This window comes from Dermacentor albipictus, chromosome 1 (genome assembly GCF_038994185.2).
Source record: "Dermacentor albipictus isolate Rhodes 1998 colony chromosome 1, USDA_Dalb.pri_finalv2, whole genome shotgun sequence".
NCBI classification, from domain to species: Eukaryota; Metazoa; Arthropoda; class Arachnida; order Ixodida; family Ixodidae; genus Dermacentor; species Dermacentor albipictus.
The window spans coordinates 68,424,945-68,439,958 of NC_091821.1; the positions used below are offsets into that span (position 1 = coordinate 68,424,945).

General features: G+C 43.2%; 1 protein-coding gene across 3 annotated transcripts in view; it reads left to right on the forward strand.

The window, feature by feature from the left end:
* The window catches only part of LOC135906732 (choline O-acetyltransferase-like), a 134,099-nt gene that overhangs the window by 15,093 nt on the left and 103,992 nt on the right, over positions 1 to 15,014 (forward strand). Inside the window, exon 3 of one of the 3 annotated variants that reach the window (XM_070522016.1) lies at positions 1,144 to 1,180. The exons of the other annotated variants lie outside the window; for them this stretch is intronic. Coding sequence (XP_070378117.1) covers positions 1,144 to 1,180 — 37 coding nt within the window. The remainder of the gene's footprint in view (positions 1 to 1,143; positions 1,181 to 15,014) is intronic. 3 annotated transcript variants of the gene reach the window in all.

Genomic DNA, 15,014 nt, shown 5'->3' on the forward strand with positions numbered 1-15,014 from the left:
AGCGCAAGAAATAGTTTGAAAACCTTACAACTCAAATTTGTTATCACGGTGAGTTATGCACGGGTTATCAAAGACGCCATTGTGCAAAGTGCGGTTTCACTCCACCACTTTGCAGCGAACAAGCTCTACTGCCACGTCCTTCGGGCGAGGAACTCAGCGCCGACGGGATGTGCATTCGCACGCGCAACATTTTTTTGCAATGCTACACAGGCACAAATTATGTGTTTACCAAGTAACTTGCAAGTTATTCCGCACTGTGAGTTCATGTGCGCAATGCAGGGACAGTGAAGTGTTACGAAGTTGCAGAAGAGTGCACTTTATTTTACGAAGGCCGTTATGTTTTCCCCTGAAAGATGACAAATATTTTGTACGCTCTCTCCTTTCTGATCCGCCAAATGGAGAGCTCTTACGAAACAGCGGTTGCGTAGATCGGCTAGGAGAGTGCTTGTGGTATTGACTTTCTTGAAGCGAACACCATTCTCAAAGCCGCCTTACGCAAGCCACTAGAGCGCTCGTATAATCTCAAGCTCTGGCAGGCCCTGTTAGGTCTGAACACGACCAAGGACATTAATTAGACGTTTACCGTGAGGCAACCTTACCCATTCATCAGCGCATATCCAGAGTCAACGCAGCGTTGACGCCGACTGTTGACGTGTCAACAAAAGATCCCTCTACCTGAATCTGACAGCTTGAACTAATGATGACAAGAGCCGACGTCGAATGCTATCTTGGGAACGGCTTCTGTCTCGGATTCCCAGATTGCTATGCGTTTGCTAAATATGCGGGGGCCAAGGTACAACATCGGAGGCGGAGTTCGGCGGAAGGGCGTGATATCACGGGCGGGATATTTCGACCGATTCGAAGATTGTGATTGGCTGCGACACAGTCACGAAATTGCCTTGTCTAGTCTCCTAGGGAAGAAGACGGTATTAAAAGCGCAGGCCTTTCGGGCAGTGAGGGGTGCTGACGGGTCCTGATGTGAACTCAGACGTTTAATAAGCTCCTGCGCGGAGTGGGCTACCGTATCTGGAGCCAGTGTAAATAATGTGAAATAAACCCTTTCTCCCTCATTCCTACTACCGGACGTATTCGTCGATGGGTTTGGTGTATTCCTGGCCCAAACGTCACCTCCATTCACAACAGCACCCGCACCACAAGGATTTTGCACGCTGATGGTGTCGTGAGTATGATCGCTTCCTCCATCAACCCTCAAGTCCAGGCACACAAAACATGTATGCTAAGTTAGGCTGTATTGCTAAATTACAGTTACAGAATGCCAAAAAGGTCACTGTTTTCGCGAGCTTGTTAGACCAGAAAATATGTTTTAATGGAAGAAGAGAAGCAGCGCCGTCTTAAGTTCCCGAAATAGCTACACGTTACACAATGGTGGTGTCCCTGTACAGGTAGACTACATAATACATAATAGAGGCAGCGCCTTCTTGAGATAAGTCGTTTCTTGTTAAGCAACGTTTGCAGGCATTCTAAACACACCAACGATTAAACCTATTTGACAAGTTCTGAAAACGTTTTGCGCACAAAAGTAAAGGCCCAACGAGACAACGATAATATCTATATTAAAATCAGTGACGCTACACCGACGTATCAACCCTGTGGTTTTGGTGCGAAATTAACGTCAAAAGGCCTACACTGACCTTTATTTTCTGCACAATGAAGCAAACCAAGAAGAAATAAATAAACACAAGGACAAAATGCAGTTTCGAAAGAATTCAACATTCTTAACTGATTTAAGCGGGTGGACACTTATAGCTTCCAGTAATGCGTTGAAGTCGTATACGACTGGGATCGGAGCTAATTCGCAACGATGTCATGTAAAAAATATATTATGGGGTTGCACGTGCCAAAACCACTATCTGAGTATGAGGCACGTGATAATGGGGGACTCCGGAACAATTTGTACCACCTGGGGTTTTTTAACGTGTACACCGCAAGCCGCTGCGGCCAGGGTTCAACCCGGTGACCTCGTGCTTAGCAGCCCAATAGCCACTAAGCAACCAAGGCGGGAAACAATCTCCTGTGTCGTTGAGGAAGCTGATGACAACAAACCGTAAGCGCCGTGTCACTACCTCTTCTCTTACGATGAAATGCTCTTCAATGGTTCATTTTGAATTAGCAGGGAGTTTTGCAGATAGATGTAGTAGAGAGCTAACATAAGTCGATGAAAGCACCAGCGCTGGCAGAATGGCACTTAGTTGTGGTTGGCAGAGAAGACGTTATTAGAAAGGCGTGGTGCACTTTTTCCACTTGTTAGCGGTTAAAGAAGTAACAGTTTACTTGAACGCTACTAAGACTGGGTTCGCTCTAAAGCAATGACGATTAAGGTTGCCCATCATTGTAAGTGACGTTCCCTAAGAAAATGACGTTTCATCCTTCTACTTTCTTCGGGAGCGTGCCGAACGGCAGCTCGCTGAGAGACGGGATTATATGCCATGCGGCCCGACGTCGAGCAAAAAATTGAGTACCCTGATATACATCGCCAAGTTGGATAAACAATAGCAAAACCTTAGGCTGCTAAATTTTACACTTGCGAGCAATGACGATAACGTTTCAAGACTAAAAAAAAGGAGAAAGAGCAATGTGCGCATAACGATAAACAGTAATGATTGATTGCATTTAATTTGCTTCATTTTGCTTCACGCCTTAGCAATAACGAATCATCGTTTCGTGAACTATTCCGCTCGGCCAGGGGACCGCACGCCCACACGAAGCGCAATCGACTGCCGAAGTAATTGGGTTATTTATGTCCCTATCCACGCTTGTAATCTTTATTTCGGCCTCCGAGGAGATTTGATTAGACCGTCTAATTGGACCTAATCAGGGCAGCCATTTTGTTCGTTTACTTTCTTTCTTTTTCTCGGCTGTCCTGTTCAGTTCGCATAGAAAACGTCGAAAACAGGGGTTCTCTTGAAGTAGTGCCTGCTGTCGTTTCCTATAATCTCTTTTCCGCAGGAAATATCAGCGTATACGCAATACAGAAACCGGCACAGAAGAAGAAGAGGATGAAACCTGTGATCCAGCAGCGAAGCAAGAGTACAGTCTTATCGTTATGGCGAACGAAAGAGCGTGGGAAATATAACTATTTAAGGAGACCACGGCTATTCGCATAGTGTAGCAAACGATCGCGGCATCCATGAACGTCACTGCATGCATCTGCTATTTGTACGTTCGTAAGAACACTGTGTATATCCTATTTTTTACCCAACGCTTACCATGGTATTATAGAACGTTCCCTCACTCAACAGTACACCTCGACTCAAGAGAGTTGATCATCCTCGACAGACGTGATCACTGCGCTTCACTGGCAGTTACCGGCAATTCTAGACAAGCGTAGCGTCTTCTTCAGTCGAAGAGTGGCACTGTATGTAACTCGGTGGAGTGCAGCAAGAGCTTCGAGTCGAGGATCGTTTGAGAATACAGGAGTTAAGAGTTGCAAGCAATGCTATCAGCCATACAGGCTAACAGGTTCAGCCTATGTATATAGTCATGCAGCATTTCTCTCTATTTCTCCCTTTCTCTGACCATGGGCAGAAGACAAGATTTTCTTCGTTTTCTTCTCAACACGCCGAATTGAACTAAATGCACACCGTCAAGTATTTGGCGCAAAAGCGCGCGAAGGCTGAAGCACCCATTTCAATCTTTGCAAGATATACCTTAAGAACTACAGAAAAAGGCCAGACAAGCGATTTGGTTGAAATTTCGTAAATAACGAAGCGTGGAGCACGCGAGCCACCATGCGTTTCTTAAAGCTGTGATACGTAATAAGCCATTCGGCTCCTATTTGTGCACCTGAAGCTTAAGCGAGCCCAGTCGTTTACGTTTTTCTCCACAAGCTAGCCTGCAACTAACGAAGCAAAAAGCACCAACTGCCGTGTTCATCTGAGCCCGACGTCCCATTGTAGAAAACAGCGTGGCCGTTGGTGACAGGTGGTCGGATGGACAAACTTTAACTCGAAGGCCTTGTGTCGGAAACTGCTGGGATGACATGCGAAACAAATCCCGCTTTTTTGCACAGATTTGACGTCAGTCAGGCTGGGAAAAAAAAATATGACGTCGTCCTGATGAGTGTTCGCGCTACTAGCTTAGAAGTACTGGCACACCAGTGCTGGCCTGCTTCCTGGGGAAGAGCAAAGAAGCATTGTCATCTCTTGAGGATCGGAGTTTCGCCAAGAGAGTGCACTAATGAGCCATAGCCGCAGTCGAGGTGATCTGGGCTAGGTGTCTGAGCAAGGTGTCCCAATTAGCGAAAAATATGCCAGCCCCTCCGGCACAGACTTCACCCTGCAACGTAAGAGATCGCACCATTTACACAACTTTCCTTTTTTTTTAAATTTAATTTTCAAATACTGTTGGCCGTCTTGGCCGTAACAGGGTGGGTACAGCTGGTTTGCACATAACGTAAAAAAATGTAAACACTTTACAAACGTAAATTGGACAGGAAGCAATGAATGTTGGAAATACAATGCGAAACAAATAATGAAATACAAAAACAATAGTTTGGCTAAGAAATACATGTTTCTAACATTGTGACAGTGATATTGGAAGCAGCATGAAAGAAAGACTATTGTATGTATTTCTAGAATAGTGTGACAATGTTTGCACGGCACCACTAAGATTAAATTTCATAAAAGGTTTTTAACGTGTTCCTCAAAGATTTCAATGCTACTCGACTGCAAAACAGACGCCGGCAAACTGTTCCATTCCTTAATCGTTCGCGGAAAAAATGAATAAGCGTACATGTCCAGATATGCTTTTGGAATTGAGAACATGCAATGATTGCTTGATCTGACGTTTCTAGCCTGCCTGGGAGCAAGATAGGACGTGGTTTCAATATTGAAGTGGCCTTTCGACAACAAAAAAGAAATTTAAGTCTAGCTAACTTCCGCCGTTGAGCCAGTGGAGGCAAATCAAGCAAATCAAGCAACCGATCCATCGACATTTCCAAGTTGCCTATCACCACCAGGAAAGTGAAACGAGCTCTCAAATGCCTGCGAGAGGTGTGCGTGCTATATATTCAGATAGCTGCAAAACGCTCTAATGAAAACTTCATTTTCATTTTCCCTCCTGGACGCTCCCTCTCGTCCAAGTTGAACCAGCAACCCCCCCCCCCCTCCCCAACCAAGAAACGGATATCGAGATAAACTTACTTTCAATTGAAATAAACCAAGGTGCTCTAAGCCCTATAAGCAGAGAATAACGATGTGTAACCGCGTTCTCACTGAGACGGATCTCATCATAAGATTATTTTTTTATGTCCTCGTTTCCTACCCTCAAGAACTCTCGATTGGGAGACGACCACGCAAATTAGATGCACTTCCCTGCATGAAAATATACGGTGAGTGGCACCCAAAAACCTGAAGAGAGCTCTGAAAAAAAAAATGCGTAATATGAGCAACTAAAGCTTGCAACCACGAGCCCGCAACTGCCCGTCTCACTCGCGCGCAACATGGCTTCAGCAAGAAATACTCGTGTGAAACGCAATTAGTATTATTTACGCATAAACTGAGTATCCTTCTTGATCGATCCTCTTTTGCAGATAACATATTTCTAGATTTTTAAAAAACATTTGACAGGGTATGCTGTGAAGTACTATTACATAAGCTTCGTCTTCAAAACATAGATGTCAAGTTGCTTACCTGGCTTGAGTGTGTTTTTAGCTAACCACTCCCAGCACGTTTCGGCCAACAACACTGACTCGGAGCTTACCAGCGTTTACTGTGGTGTACCGCGATGCTCGGTACTTGGCTCTCTTCTCCTTCTTATTTACGTTACCGATTTGCCCTCCTGCGTTTCCTCTCGTAACCATTTGTTTGCTGACGACTGTGTAACCTTCGGGAGATAACAACTGTGACTGATGTAATTATTCTACAGAATAATTTTAACGCTGTTTCAAGTTGATGCGAGACATGGTGCATGGAACTAAACATCAACGAGTGTAAATTCATGCGTTTATCACGAAGCAATCAAACCCCACACACTCATTTTCGTAACAACGTTACCCTAGACCCTGTGTCCAGCTACAAATGCCTTGGTGTACATATTAACAGCAACACTGCCTGGACTACCCACTGCGCTTACATCGTAAGCATTGCTAACAGAACTTTGAGCTTCTTTGGTCGTAACTTTTCGCTTTCCCCATCTGCCTTAAAACTGATGTTTCATAGAAAACTAATACGCTCAAGGTCATAATACGCCGCGTATGTTTGGGATTCAGGTCATGAAAACCTTATGCATTCTCTTGAAATGCTCCAGAATAACGCAGTCCAGTTCATCTTGTCTAACTATAACAGAACTACAAGTATAACCGCCATGAAATCAAGTTTGAGCTTACCTTCACTCGCATCACGTCGTAAACAACTTCGTCTCTATCTTTTCCATAAAATATTTCATCAACCCGAATTATACAAAGAACTACTTCAGTTACCGGAATAGATTCGACCATGCTAACAAGGTCGGCATACTTTCTTTCAGTACTTATTCCTTTTAACTTTCATTTCTCCCACACACATCGGACGAGTGGCATCACCTTTCCGAAAATGTTGCTGCAATCCTAAATCATGAACTCTTTTGAAATGCCTTAACTAATATTGTATAACCAAAACCCATTTTGTAGCTGCTATGTTTATGCTAACATTGTTTGATCTTGCTTTATTTTGTTAAGTTTCACATGCTGCTTTTATTATATCTATTTTTTTCGTTGTATTCCTTGTTGCCACTCTCCTCTATAATGCTTCGGCCCTGAGGGTATATGAAATAAATAAATAAATAAATAAATAAATAAATAAATAAATAATCATTACCACCACCACCACCACCACCACCATCATCATCAACATCATCATCATCATCATCATGTTTTATGTCCACTGCAGGACGTAGGCCTCTCCCTGCAATCTCCAATTACCCCTGTCCTGCGCCAACCGATTCCAACTAGCGCCCGCGAATTTCCTAATTTCATCGCTCCACCTACTCTTTTGTCTTCCTCGATTGCGTTTTCCTTCTCTTGGTACCCATTCTGTAACCCTAATGGTCCAACGGTTATCTAACCGGCACATTACATGACCTGCATAGCTCCATTTGTTTTCTCTTGATGTCAATTAGAATATCGTCTATACCCGTTTGCTCTCTGATCCAAACTGCTCTTTTTCTGTCAACGTTATGCCTAGAAATCTTCGTTCAATCACGCTTTGCGCGGTCCTTAACTTGTTCTCAAGCTTCTTTGTCAGTCTCCAAGTCTCTGCTCCGTATGTCAGCACTGGTAAAATGTACTGACTGTACACCTTCCTTTCAATGATAATGGTAAGCTTCCAGTCAGGAGCTGGCAATGTCTGTCGTATGCAATCCAACCCATTTTTATTTTTCTGTGAATTTCCTTCTCATAATCGGGGTTCCCTGCGATTAATTGACCTAGGTAAACGCACTTCTTCACAGACTATAGAGGCCGACTGGCGATCCTGAACTCTTGTTCCTTTGCCCGGCTATTTATCAATATCTTTATCTCCTGCATATTAATCTTCCACCCTACTCTTACACGCTTTCTGTTAAGGTCCTCAATCATTTGTTGTAATTCGTCTAAATTGTTGCTGAATGGAACAATGTCATCGGCAAACCAAAGGTTGCTGAGATATTCGCCGTCGATCTTTACTCCTAAGCCTTCCCAGTTTAATAGCTTGAATATTTCTTCCAAGCACACAGTGAATAGCATTGAAGAGACCGTGTCTACCTGTCTGACCCCTTTCTTTATAGGTATCTTCCTACTTTTCTTGTGGAGAATTAAGGTAGCTGTGGAATTTCTGTAGATATTTTCCAGGATATTAATGTAAGCGGTCTGTACTCCTTGATTACGTAATGGCTCTATGACTGCTGGTATCTCTACTGATTCAAATGCCTTTTCGTAATCTATGAAAGCTCTATATAGAGGCTGATTGTACTCTGCGGATTCCTCGATTACCTGATTAATGACATGGATGTGATCCATTGTAGAGTATACCTTCCTGAAGCCAGCCTGTTCCCTTGGTTGAATAAAGTCCAGTGTTGCCCTTATTCTATTAGAGATTATCTTGGTGAATATTTTATATAAACTGGGAGTAAGCTAATGGTCCTATAATTTTTCAATTCTTTAACGTCTCCCTTTTTGTTAATTAGTATAATGTTTGCATTCTTCCAGTTTTCTGGGACCCTTGCAGTCGATATACACTTCGTATAGAGAGTCGCCAGTTTTCTAAGCATTATGTCTCCTCCATCTTTGATTAAATTGACTGTTATTCCTTCTTCTCTTGCTGCTCTTCCCCGTTTCATGTCTTGCAAGGCCCTTCTGACCTCCTCGCTAATTATAGGAAGAGTTTCTGTATCCTATTCATTACTGTTTCGAGTGGAGTTATCCTGAGTCCTCTGGGTACTGTACAAGTCAGTATAGAATTCTTCCGCTGCTTTTACTATATCTTCGAGATCGCTGAAGATATTACCCTGCTTATCTTTCGGTGCATACATCTTGGTTTGTCCTATGCCAAGTTTCTTTCTCACTTATTTGAGGCTGCGTCCATTTTTTAAAGCTTCTTCTGTCTTGCTCACGTCATAGTTTCAAATATCCCCTATTTTCGCTTTGTTGATCAGTTTTGACAGTTCCACGAATTCTACATTATCTCTTCAGTTGGACATTTCATTTTTTGTCGTTTCTTTAGCAGGTCCTTTGTTACTTGGAAGAGCTTGCCTACTGGTTGCCATGGTGCCTTGCCTCCCCCTTCAATTGCTGCCTCTTAAGCCAATCTAGTTACGGTTTCATTCATTAGCTCTATTGCATCATCTCTCTGTTCTAAGGCTGCATATTTGTTCGCAAGTACCAGCCTGAATTTGTCTGTTTTTACCCTTACTGCCTCTAAGTTGACCTGTTTTTTCTTGACGGATTTAGCTCTTTCTACCTTCAAATTTAGGTGAATCTTAGCCCTCACTAACCTGTGATCGCTACATTTTACCGTACCTATCACTTCCACATCCTGCCATATGCTGTGGTCAGCTGGAAGTATGAATCAATTTCCTTTCTTGTTTCACCATTAGGGCTTTTCCAGATCCACTTTCTGTTGCTACGCTTCCTGAAAAAGGTGTTCATTATTCGAAGCTTATTCCTTTCTGCTAATTCTACCAGCATCCCTCCTCTAGCGTTCCTAGAGTCGACGCCGTAGTTGCCAATTGCTTGTTCACCAGCCTGCTTTTCCCCCACTTTTGCATCGAAGTCGCCCATTACTACAGCATACTGAGTTTGCACTTCTCTCATCGCTAATACAACATCTTCATAAAACTGATCTACTTCCTCATCATCGAGACTGGATTTTGGAGAGTAGGCTTGTACTACCTTTAATCTATACCTATCATTAAGTTTGATTAAGACTACAGCTACCCTCTCATTAATGCTGTAGAATTCGTCAGTGTTGCCCGCTATGTCCTTATGGATTATGAATCATACCCCGTATTGCTTCTTATCTAGGAGACCTCTATAGCAGGGGACATGTCCGTTATTCAGCAATGTATAAACCTCACCAGTTCTTCTAACCTCACTAAGGCCGATGATATCCCAAGTAATATCTGATAATTCCTCAGAGTCCTGCTAAGCTAGCCTCACTCGAGAGGGTTCAGGTGTTGAACGTTGCAAGGGTCAGTTCCCATTGCGGTCTGTCCGGATCTAGAGATTCTTACCACCCTCTGCTGCGTTACAGGTCTGACCGCCGACTTGGTCATGTGCTGCGCAGTAGCTGGGGATTCAGGGCCATAGTTTAAATGTTTAATTGTGGGAACGATGAGGGAGGGGGTGGCCGAATACTGCACCATGGACGCAGTTTCCTGTTCTGGTGATGGAGTGTCTTTATTGAAGCTTACTGGGCCTTCCTAATTTGGTTGTACCTTAATGTACCTTCTACCTTGAGCCCCACTCGCTCTCGGCATCTTTTGCCAGGGACAGGCGTCACTCCAAGCCTGCAGAAGTTAAATAAATAAATAAATAAATAAATAAATAAATAAATAAATAAATAAATAAATAAACTGTAGTTAGGTGTGCCTTTACTATTTAGCTAACGTCGCGAGCCGCTCATTCAACCTATTGAGTACTGCAGAAACCCGTAATATAAAAAAGCTTTATGAAAGAAAAGAGGTCTGGGCCTAAACGTATCACAAAGCTACCAAGAAAAGTCGTAGAGGCTTCCTAGAAAGAAACGTCGTCTTGGACATAACCACAAAATGAGTCGTGGTCATAACCAAGAATTCATCATCCCTCTCGCGTACTGTCAGCAGATATTTGAATATCAAGCACTTGTTCAAAGCATAATACCCTCAAGACACCCGGTACACACAGATGTGGTGGGGTTGGGGAGGTGCGGATAAATACGGCCTAATAGAAGAACAAGTTTTGTGAGCCCCTTTCCAGGAGACTTGGCTGCCCGTCGCCACACTATACTATAAGCTGCCGAGACGTCAAACTGCATTGCGGCGACGCACATGGTGGGCACGCCAAAGCGGAGACCAAAAAATGCAAAGCCATCCCAAAACGTGTTGTACAGCTTCTTTGAATGCTAGTGGCAGTACATATGCGCCAAAAACAAGCAAGCCATGCAGCATTTCTTGTGTAACGTACCTCGCAGTTCCTACTCCACGAGTGTGGAGATGCTTCAATTCAGATGCTGAAGCGAAAAAAATTAGCGCTGACGCTGTTGCTAGCTTGTCATCCTCGAAATAGTCAAAAGGACCAAAATGTCCAATTAGGAATGAACTGATTGTACAGAAGGAACCAACATTTTTTTAAGGGAATGACGTAACTATTTTTTTCATATTCGCGATGAAGAACAATATAAAAAGTGGCAAAATTTTGAACGCGTCGTCGGTGCGATCCAGATATTTCTTTTTGCCCTGGGCTGGACTCATGGTCAATAATTGACTCGCATTGCCACTTCATTAAGTAGGAACCATGCACTGTATATACGTAAATGGCTGAAACGAGACAAACGCCCGCTTTATAACCCAACCATATCCCATTTTGGCGTCACAGCGTTCTTTCTAAAACGCCAATACATGTCATCGTGCAGCTTACGCGATCAATGGCGTCTGACAGCAGACTGGCACTCGCGCAGCGCTGACGGTGGCAGCCCCAGAATCGGAAAGGTAGCGTGCCACAGGCAAGGGGGGTAGGAGGTAAGCACTCGGAAGCGACTAACAAACAAGTCCGCGATGAGATTCGGAAAGGAGGAGACCGCGAGCGAAATGCACTGTAAAGGACGTCGGTACACACAGGGGACAACACGCCACCCATCGACCGCAGATTGACTTTTGCGTGCATGTGTGTCTGCAAGAGAATCTGCAAAATAAAAATAAAAATAATGATAAACTGAGAAAAGGCTATAAATCAATACTGGAGCTCTTCTCTCCATGCCAACGTCGTCCCGCCAGTGCCAGCGAATACTCAAACAAAGCTGAACACCTGCCATGAAGGACGCATTTATATAGCTCTCAGCTACAACTGCTCTCTCCGCTTCGTTGACGATGACAAACCACTCCGCAATCCTTGCAGCCATACAGTGACCAAACTGGTGGAGCGCTGGTGACAAGCTGTTACGAGGAGAGGCACTCAGGGTATAGTAATATGACGAAATAAGCTCACTGAGACCATAATTCAGGAAAACGGAGCAGCCCGCCAACTTGACATCATACCATCAGTGTCTCACCGTGGAGTTGTGCAGCCGCGCTAATGATTCGCAACTGCAAAACGAATGCCCTCAACGTCGTACTATATACGTCGCGTTTGCACAGCTCTCGTGTGCATCATGAACAAGCACGAACGGTGATCTGTCGTATCGGGTGGAAGAGCCCAGTTTGTACAAGGGAGACGGCCAATGATGTTACCAAAGTAATATAGCTACGAATGCCACCAGAAATTACGCGGTTTCCTTACGGACAGCCACAGCGACTATTTAGTCGGATACATACCTGGTCACCTTCGTAGTTATTTTTCAAGTCAAGCCGTTATCCGCTCACTGCCTCGTAATGTCTCCAACGGCATTTACACTAAAGACTAACGTAATTTACGCTAAAGTTATTTAGAAACTATCGCTGAGCCATTTCCTGCATGCGTATTTTGCTTTGCGCATACCGGACGCAGCTGCACGTTCCCGGTGTACTGTACTCTGCCTTTTATCGTGTATACACGTGTGTTCATGGCTGACCATTGCTTATTTTAGAATGGTGAAACCTTCGTTGCTCATTTGCTGCTCGTATAAGCTTACTCTCCATCAGCAAAGGTATACAGGTTGCACAAGAAATCTTCATGCATTTGAATGCCGTAATCCCGCTTCATATGATCTCTGCATTTCAAGAAAGCGTGGTACTGGCTCACTTTAACTGTAAACGAGTCATTTCGAAGAAGCAGGAAGTGCAACCATATCGAACCATATGGGAAACAACGCATGGTTTATGGCATAAATTCGTACCTATTTATCGTTTCAGTTACATTTTTGCATAATTCACAGCTCTTGGTACCAGCTCCTGAAAATGAACGTATTCAGGGCCTCATTATGATGAACTCTCGAGAAATGTGCCAGTTTTACATAATTTTGCTCTAATGCGGTGTAGACTCGGTTTGGAGGAGAATTAGAATGGGAGGATATCTCGTGCATGGTAAAACTGTAGCACCCACAAAGGATGGGGAACACAGGCTGTTCGCAAACGAGCGCTGACTCGCGATTCCGTTTATGAAAAAAAAAAACCGATTGTACATATACCATGTGTCCCACGTAAAATGTACCAAAATGTAAAATTATGCGAGTGCCACGTAGGTGGTCAGAAACAAGGGAAGATTGTTTGCCGTCGCTTGGATCAAGTGAGGCAATTTGTTTTGTATTTAACCTAATTACGTAATTAGATTAGTTATTATTAATTATATTAATTGCAATAAATATTATATTCAGTGCAAAAGTGTGAATGAGAAAATTGTAGAAGCACTTGAAAAATTCTCGATCGCGCTTTCTGTTGCTTAATAAATCCTACACCAAGTTTTCTTTTTCCAAGCCTGAAAGAAGCCCGTGAAAGGCCATAAAAAGTGCTGCGCGATTATTCGCGTGGCACTTTTATATAAGCACATTTCAGTATACGCACACTTTTTATATAGGCAAACTTCTATACAAGCACACTGAAGTGAAATTTACCCGAAACTCCTTAGTTTCTTTCATTGACACCACAGCACAATACCGGCAAAAACGAGTTGCAAACACCAATGTACACAGGTGACTGAATTTATGGATCATTAAAGTCGTGTTGTAGGCTGTTCTTTTGCATTAGCTTAACGGCTTAAGTTGCAGTGGACGTCCTTTATTTTTTCCTCTTTCTTCAAAATCACCTTTTTTTAATTTGGCCACAGCCTAATCTCTTGAACTTTAAGTCAGTAACCATTCGTTTTTTTTTCCTTTTTTGTTTTTCGATAAACTTTTAATTCGTTTTCCGTGTGTCTTACAGAAAACAAAGCACGTGGTATTTATGCCGTCTTCAATATCCGGTGAATTATTAATCAAATATATTTACTTAATTCTTCGATTAATCGCAAAAGTTTCAAACTTTTGACACCAACTTTCTCGTAGGAAGAAGCCTGGCGATAATGTACGTAACGTATGCCAGAAAACTGTTTGAATTTTACCTGCAAGCAGTGGGCCAGGAGGCCACTAGGCTTTGGCTCCTTAGGTCCGACCATCAAGCCCTACTGATGTATGTCGCCAAAGCCGGCTTGAATTTTTGTTTACTATATCATGCCTAGGAGATGCGAGCACTTTAATCGGCGCCGGCTTGAATTTGTATGTGTAATTATTTATGCCACCAGACAAACATTTGAAATACAGACAAATTACCAGTCTGTGACATCATCGGAAACCATGGGGAATAACGACCCAAAACAAAAAAGTTCATCTAAAAGACTGAAGTGAACAAGAAAGGAAGCAAAGAAAGGCAGAGGCCGTATAAGATAGGTAGAAGCAAGAAATACAAACCGCCGGCGCAAAAGGAAGCGTGAGCCCCTAAACTGGTCGTCGTATTGCTCCACAATGATGAATTATGAGCAGTGGTGCGACATCTTCACCAGCGCCCTTGGTGACATGACGGTTAACTGAAAGACGTGAAATGAGGGTGAATTTACCCATACTTCCCTCAATTGGGCCAGCTGCTCCACAGAAAACTAACGAAAAAAAGAGAAACTGGTTAGAGGAGAATATCTATGCGCACAGACGATGCTTCTTTAGCAGTTTCGTTAAAGCCGACGTTCACGAGCGATAATGAAGGTTAAACAACGACGACAATGACCTGCAAGTATAGTTCACGATGGCGACGCTCAGTGGAACCAATTTATACGAAAACAAGGTGAGCCATGCATTCGTTAACGCGCTAAGGACGAAATTATGTTGTTTCAGTAGTAATAAAGAATGAATCCGTGTGTGACGTTTCACGATAACGACAATCTTTGCAGAGTTAATTATGTCGCGAAACCATCATTATGTGATCATCGGCGCCTACCCTGCAGCCAAATAGATTTCGGTGCGGTGTTCTGAAGCGACTCCTAATTTTCGAAATCATTGACGAAGCTTTTTTCATTATGATATTTCTGCACTCCCTGCTTTATTTCTGCTTTAACTCTAAGCAGCAATACACCACGTCAGCTAAAATAGTTTGATGGCTCAGATGTTGTCAGTGTCGGGGTTATATAGGGAAAGTTCCAATAAAAATTTGAGAGCTTAGGTAAGCGTTAGCAACAGAAGAAAGTGTCACCCTGCCTTCTGTCCTAAATAAATTTTTAGCTAGGTCTCAGAGAATCGGTACCGTACGCAATCATAAAGTGTTGCAAATTAATGATGTGGGATATTAACCAACTAAACATATCTAGGATGAATAAGTATTCTGTCGCACAACTGCTTTGAACTTCATCGGATCTGAGGATGTGAAAGGGAATAGACGACGCTTAATTCAAAACGTCCGTGTATCCA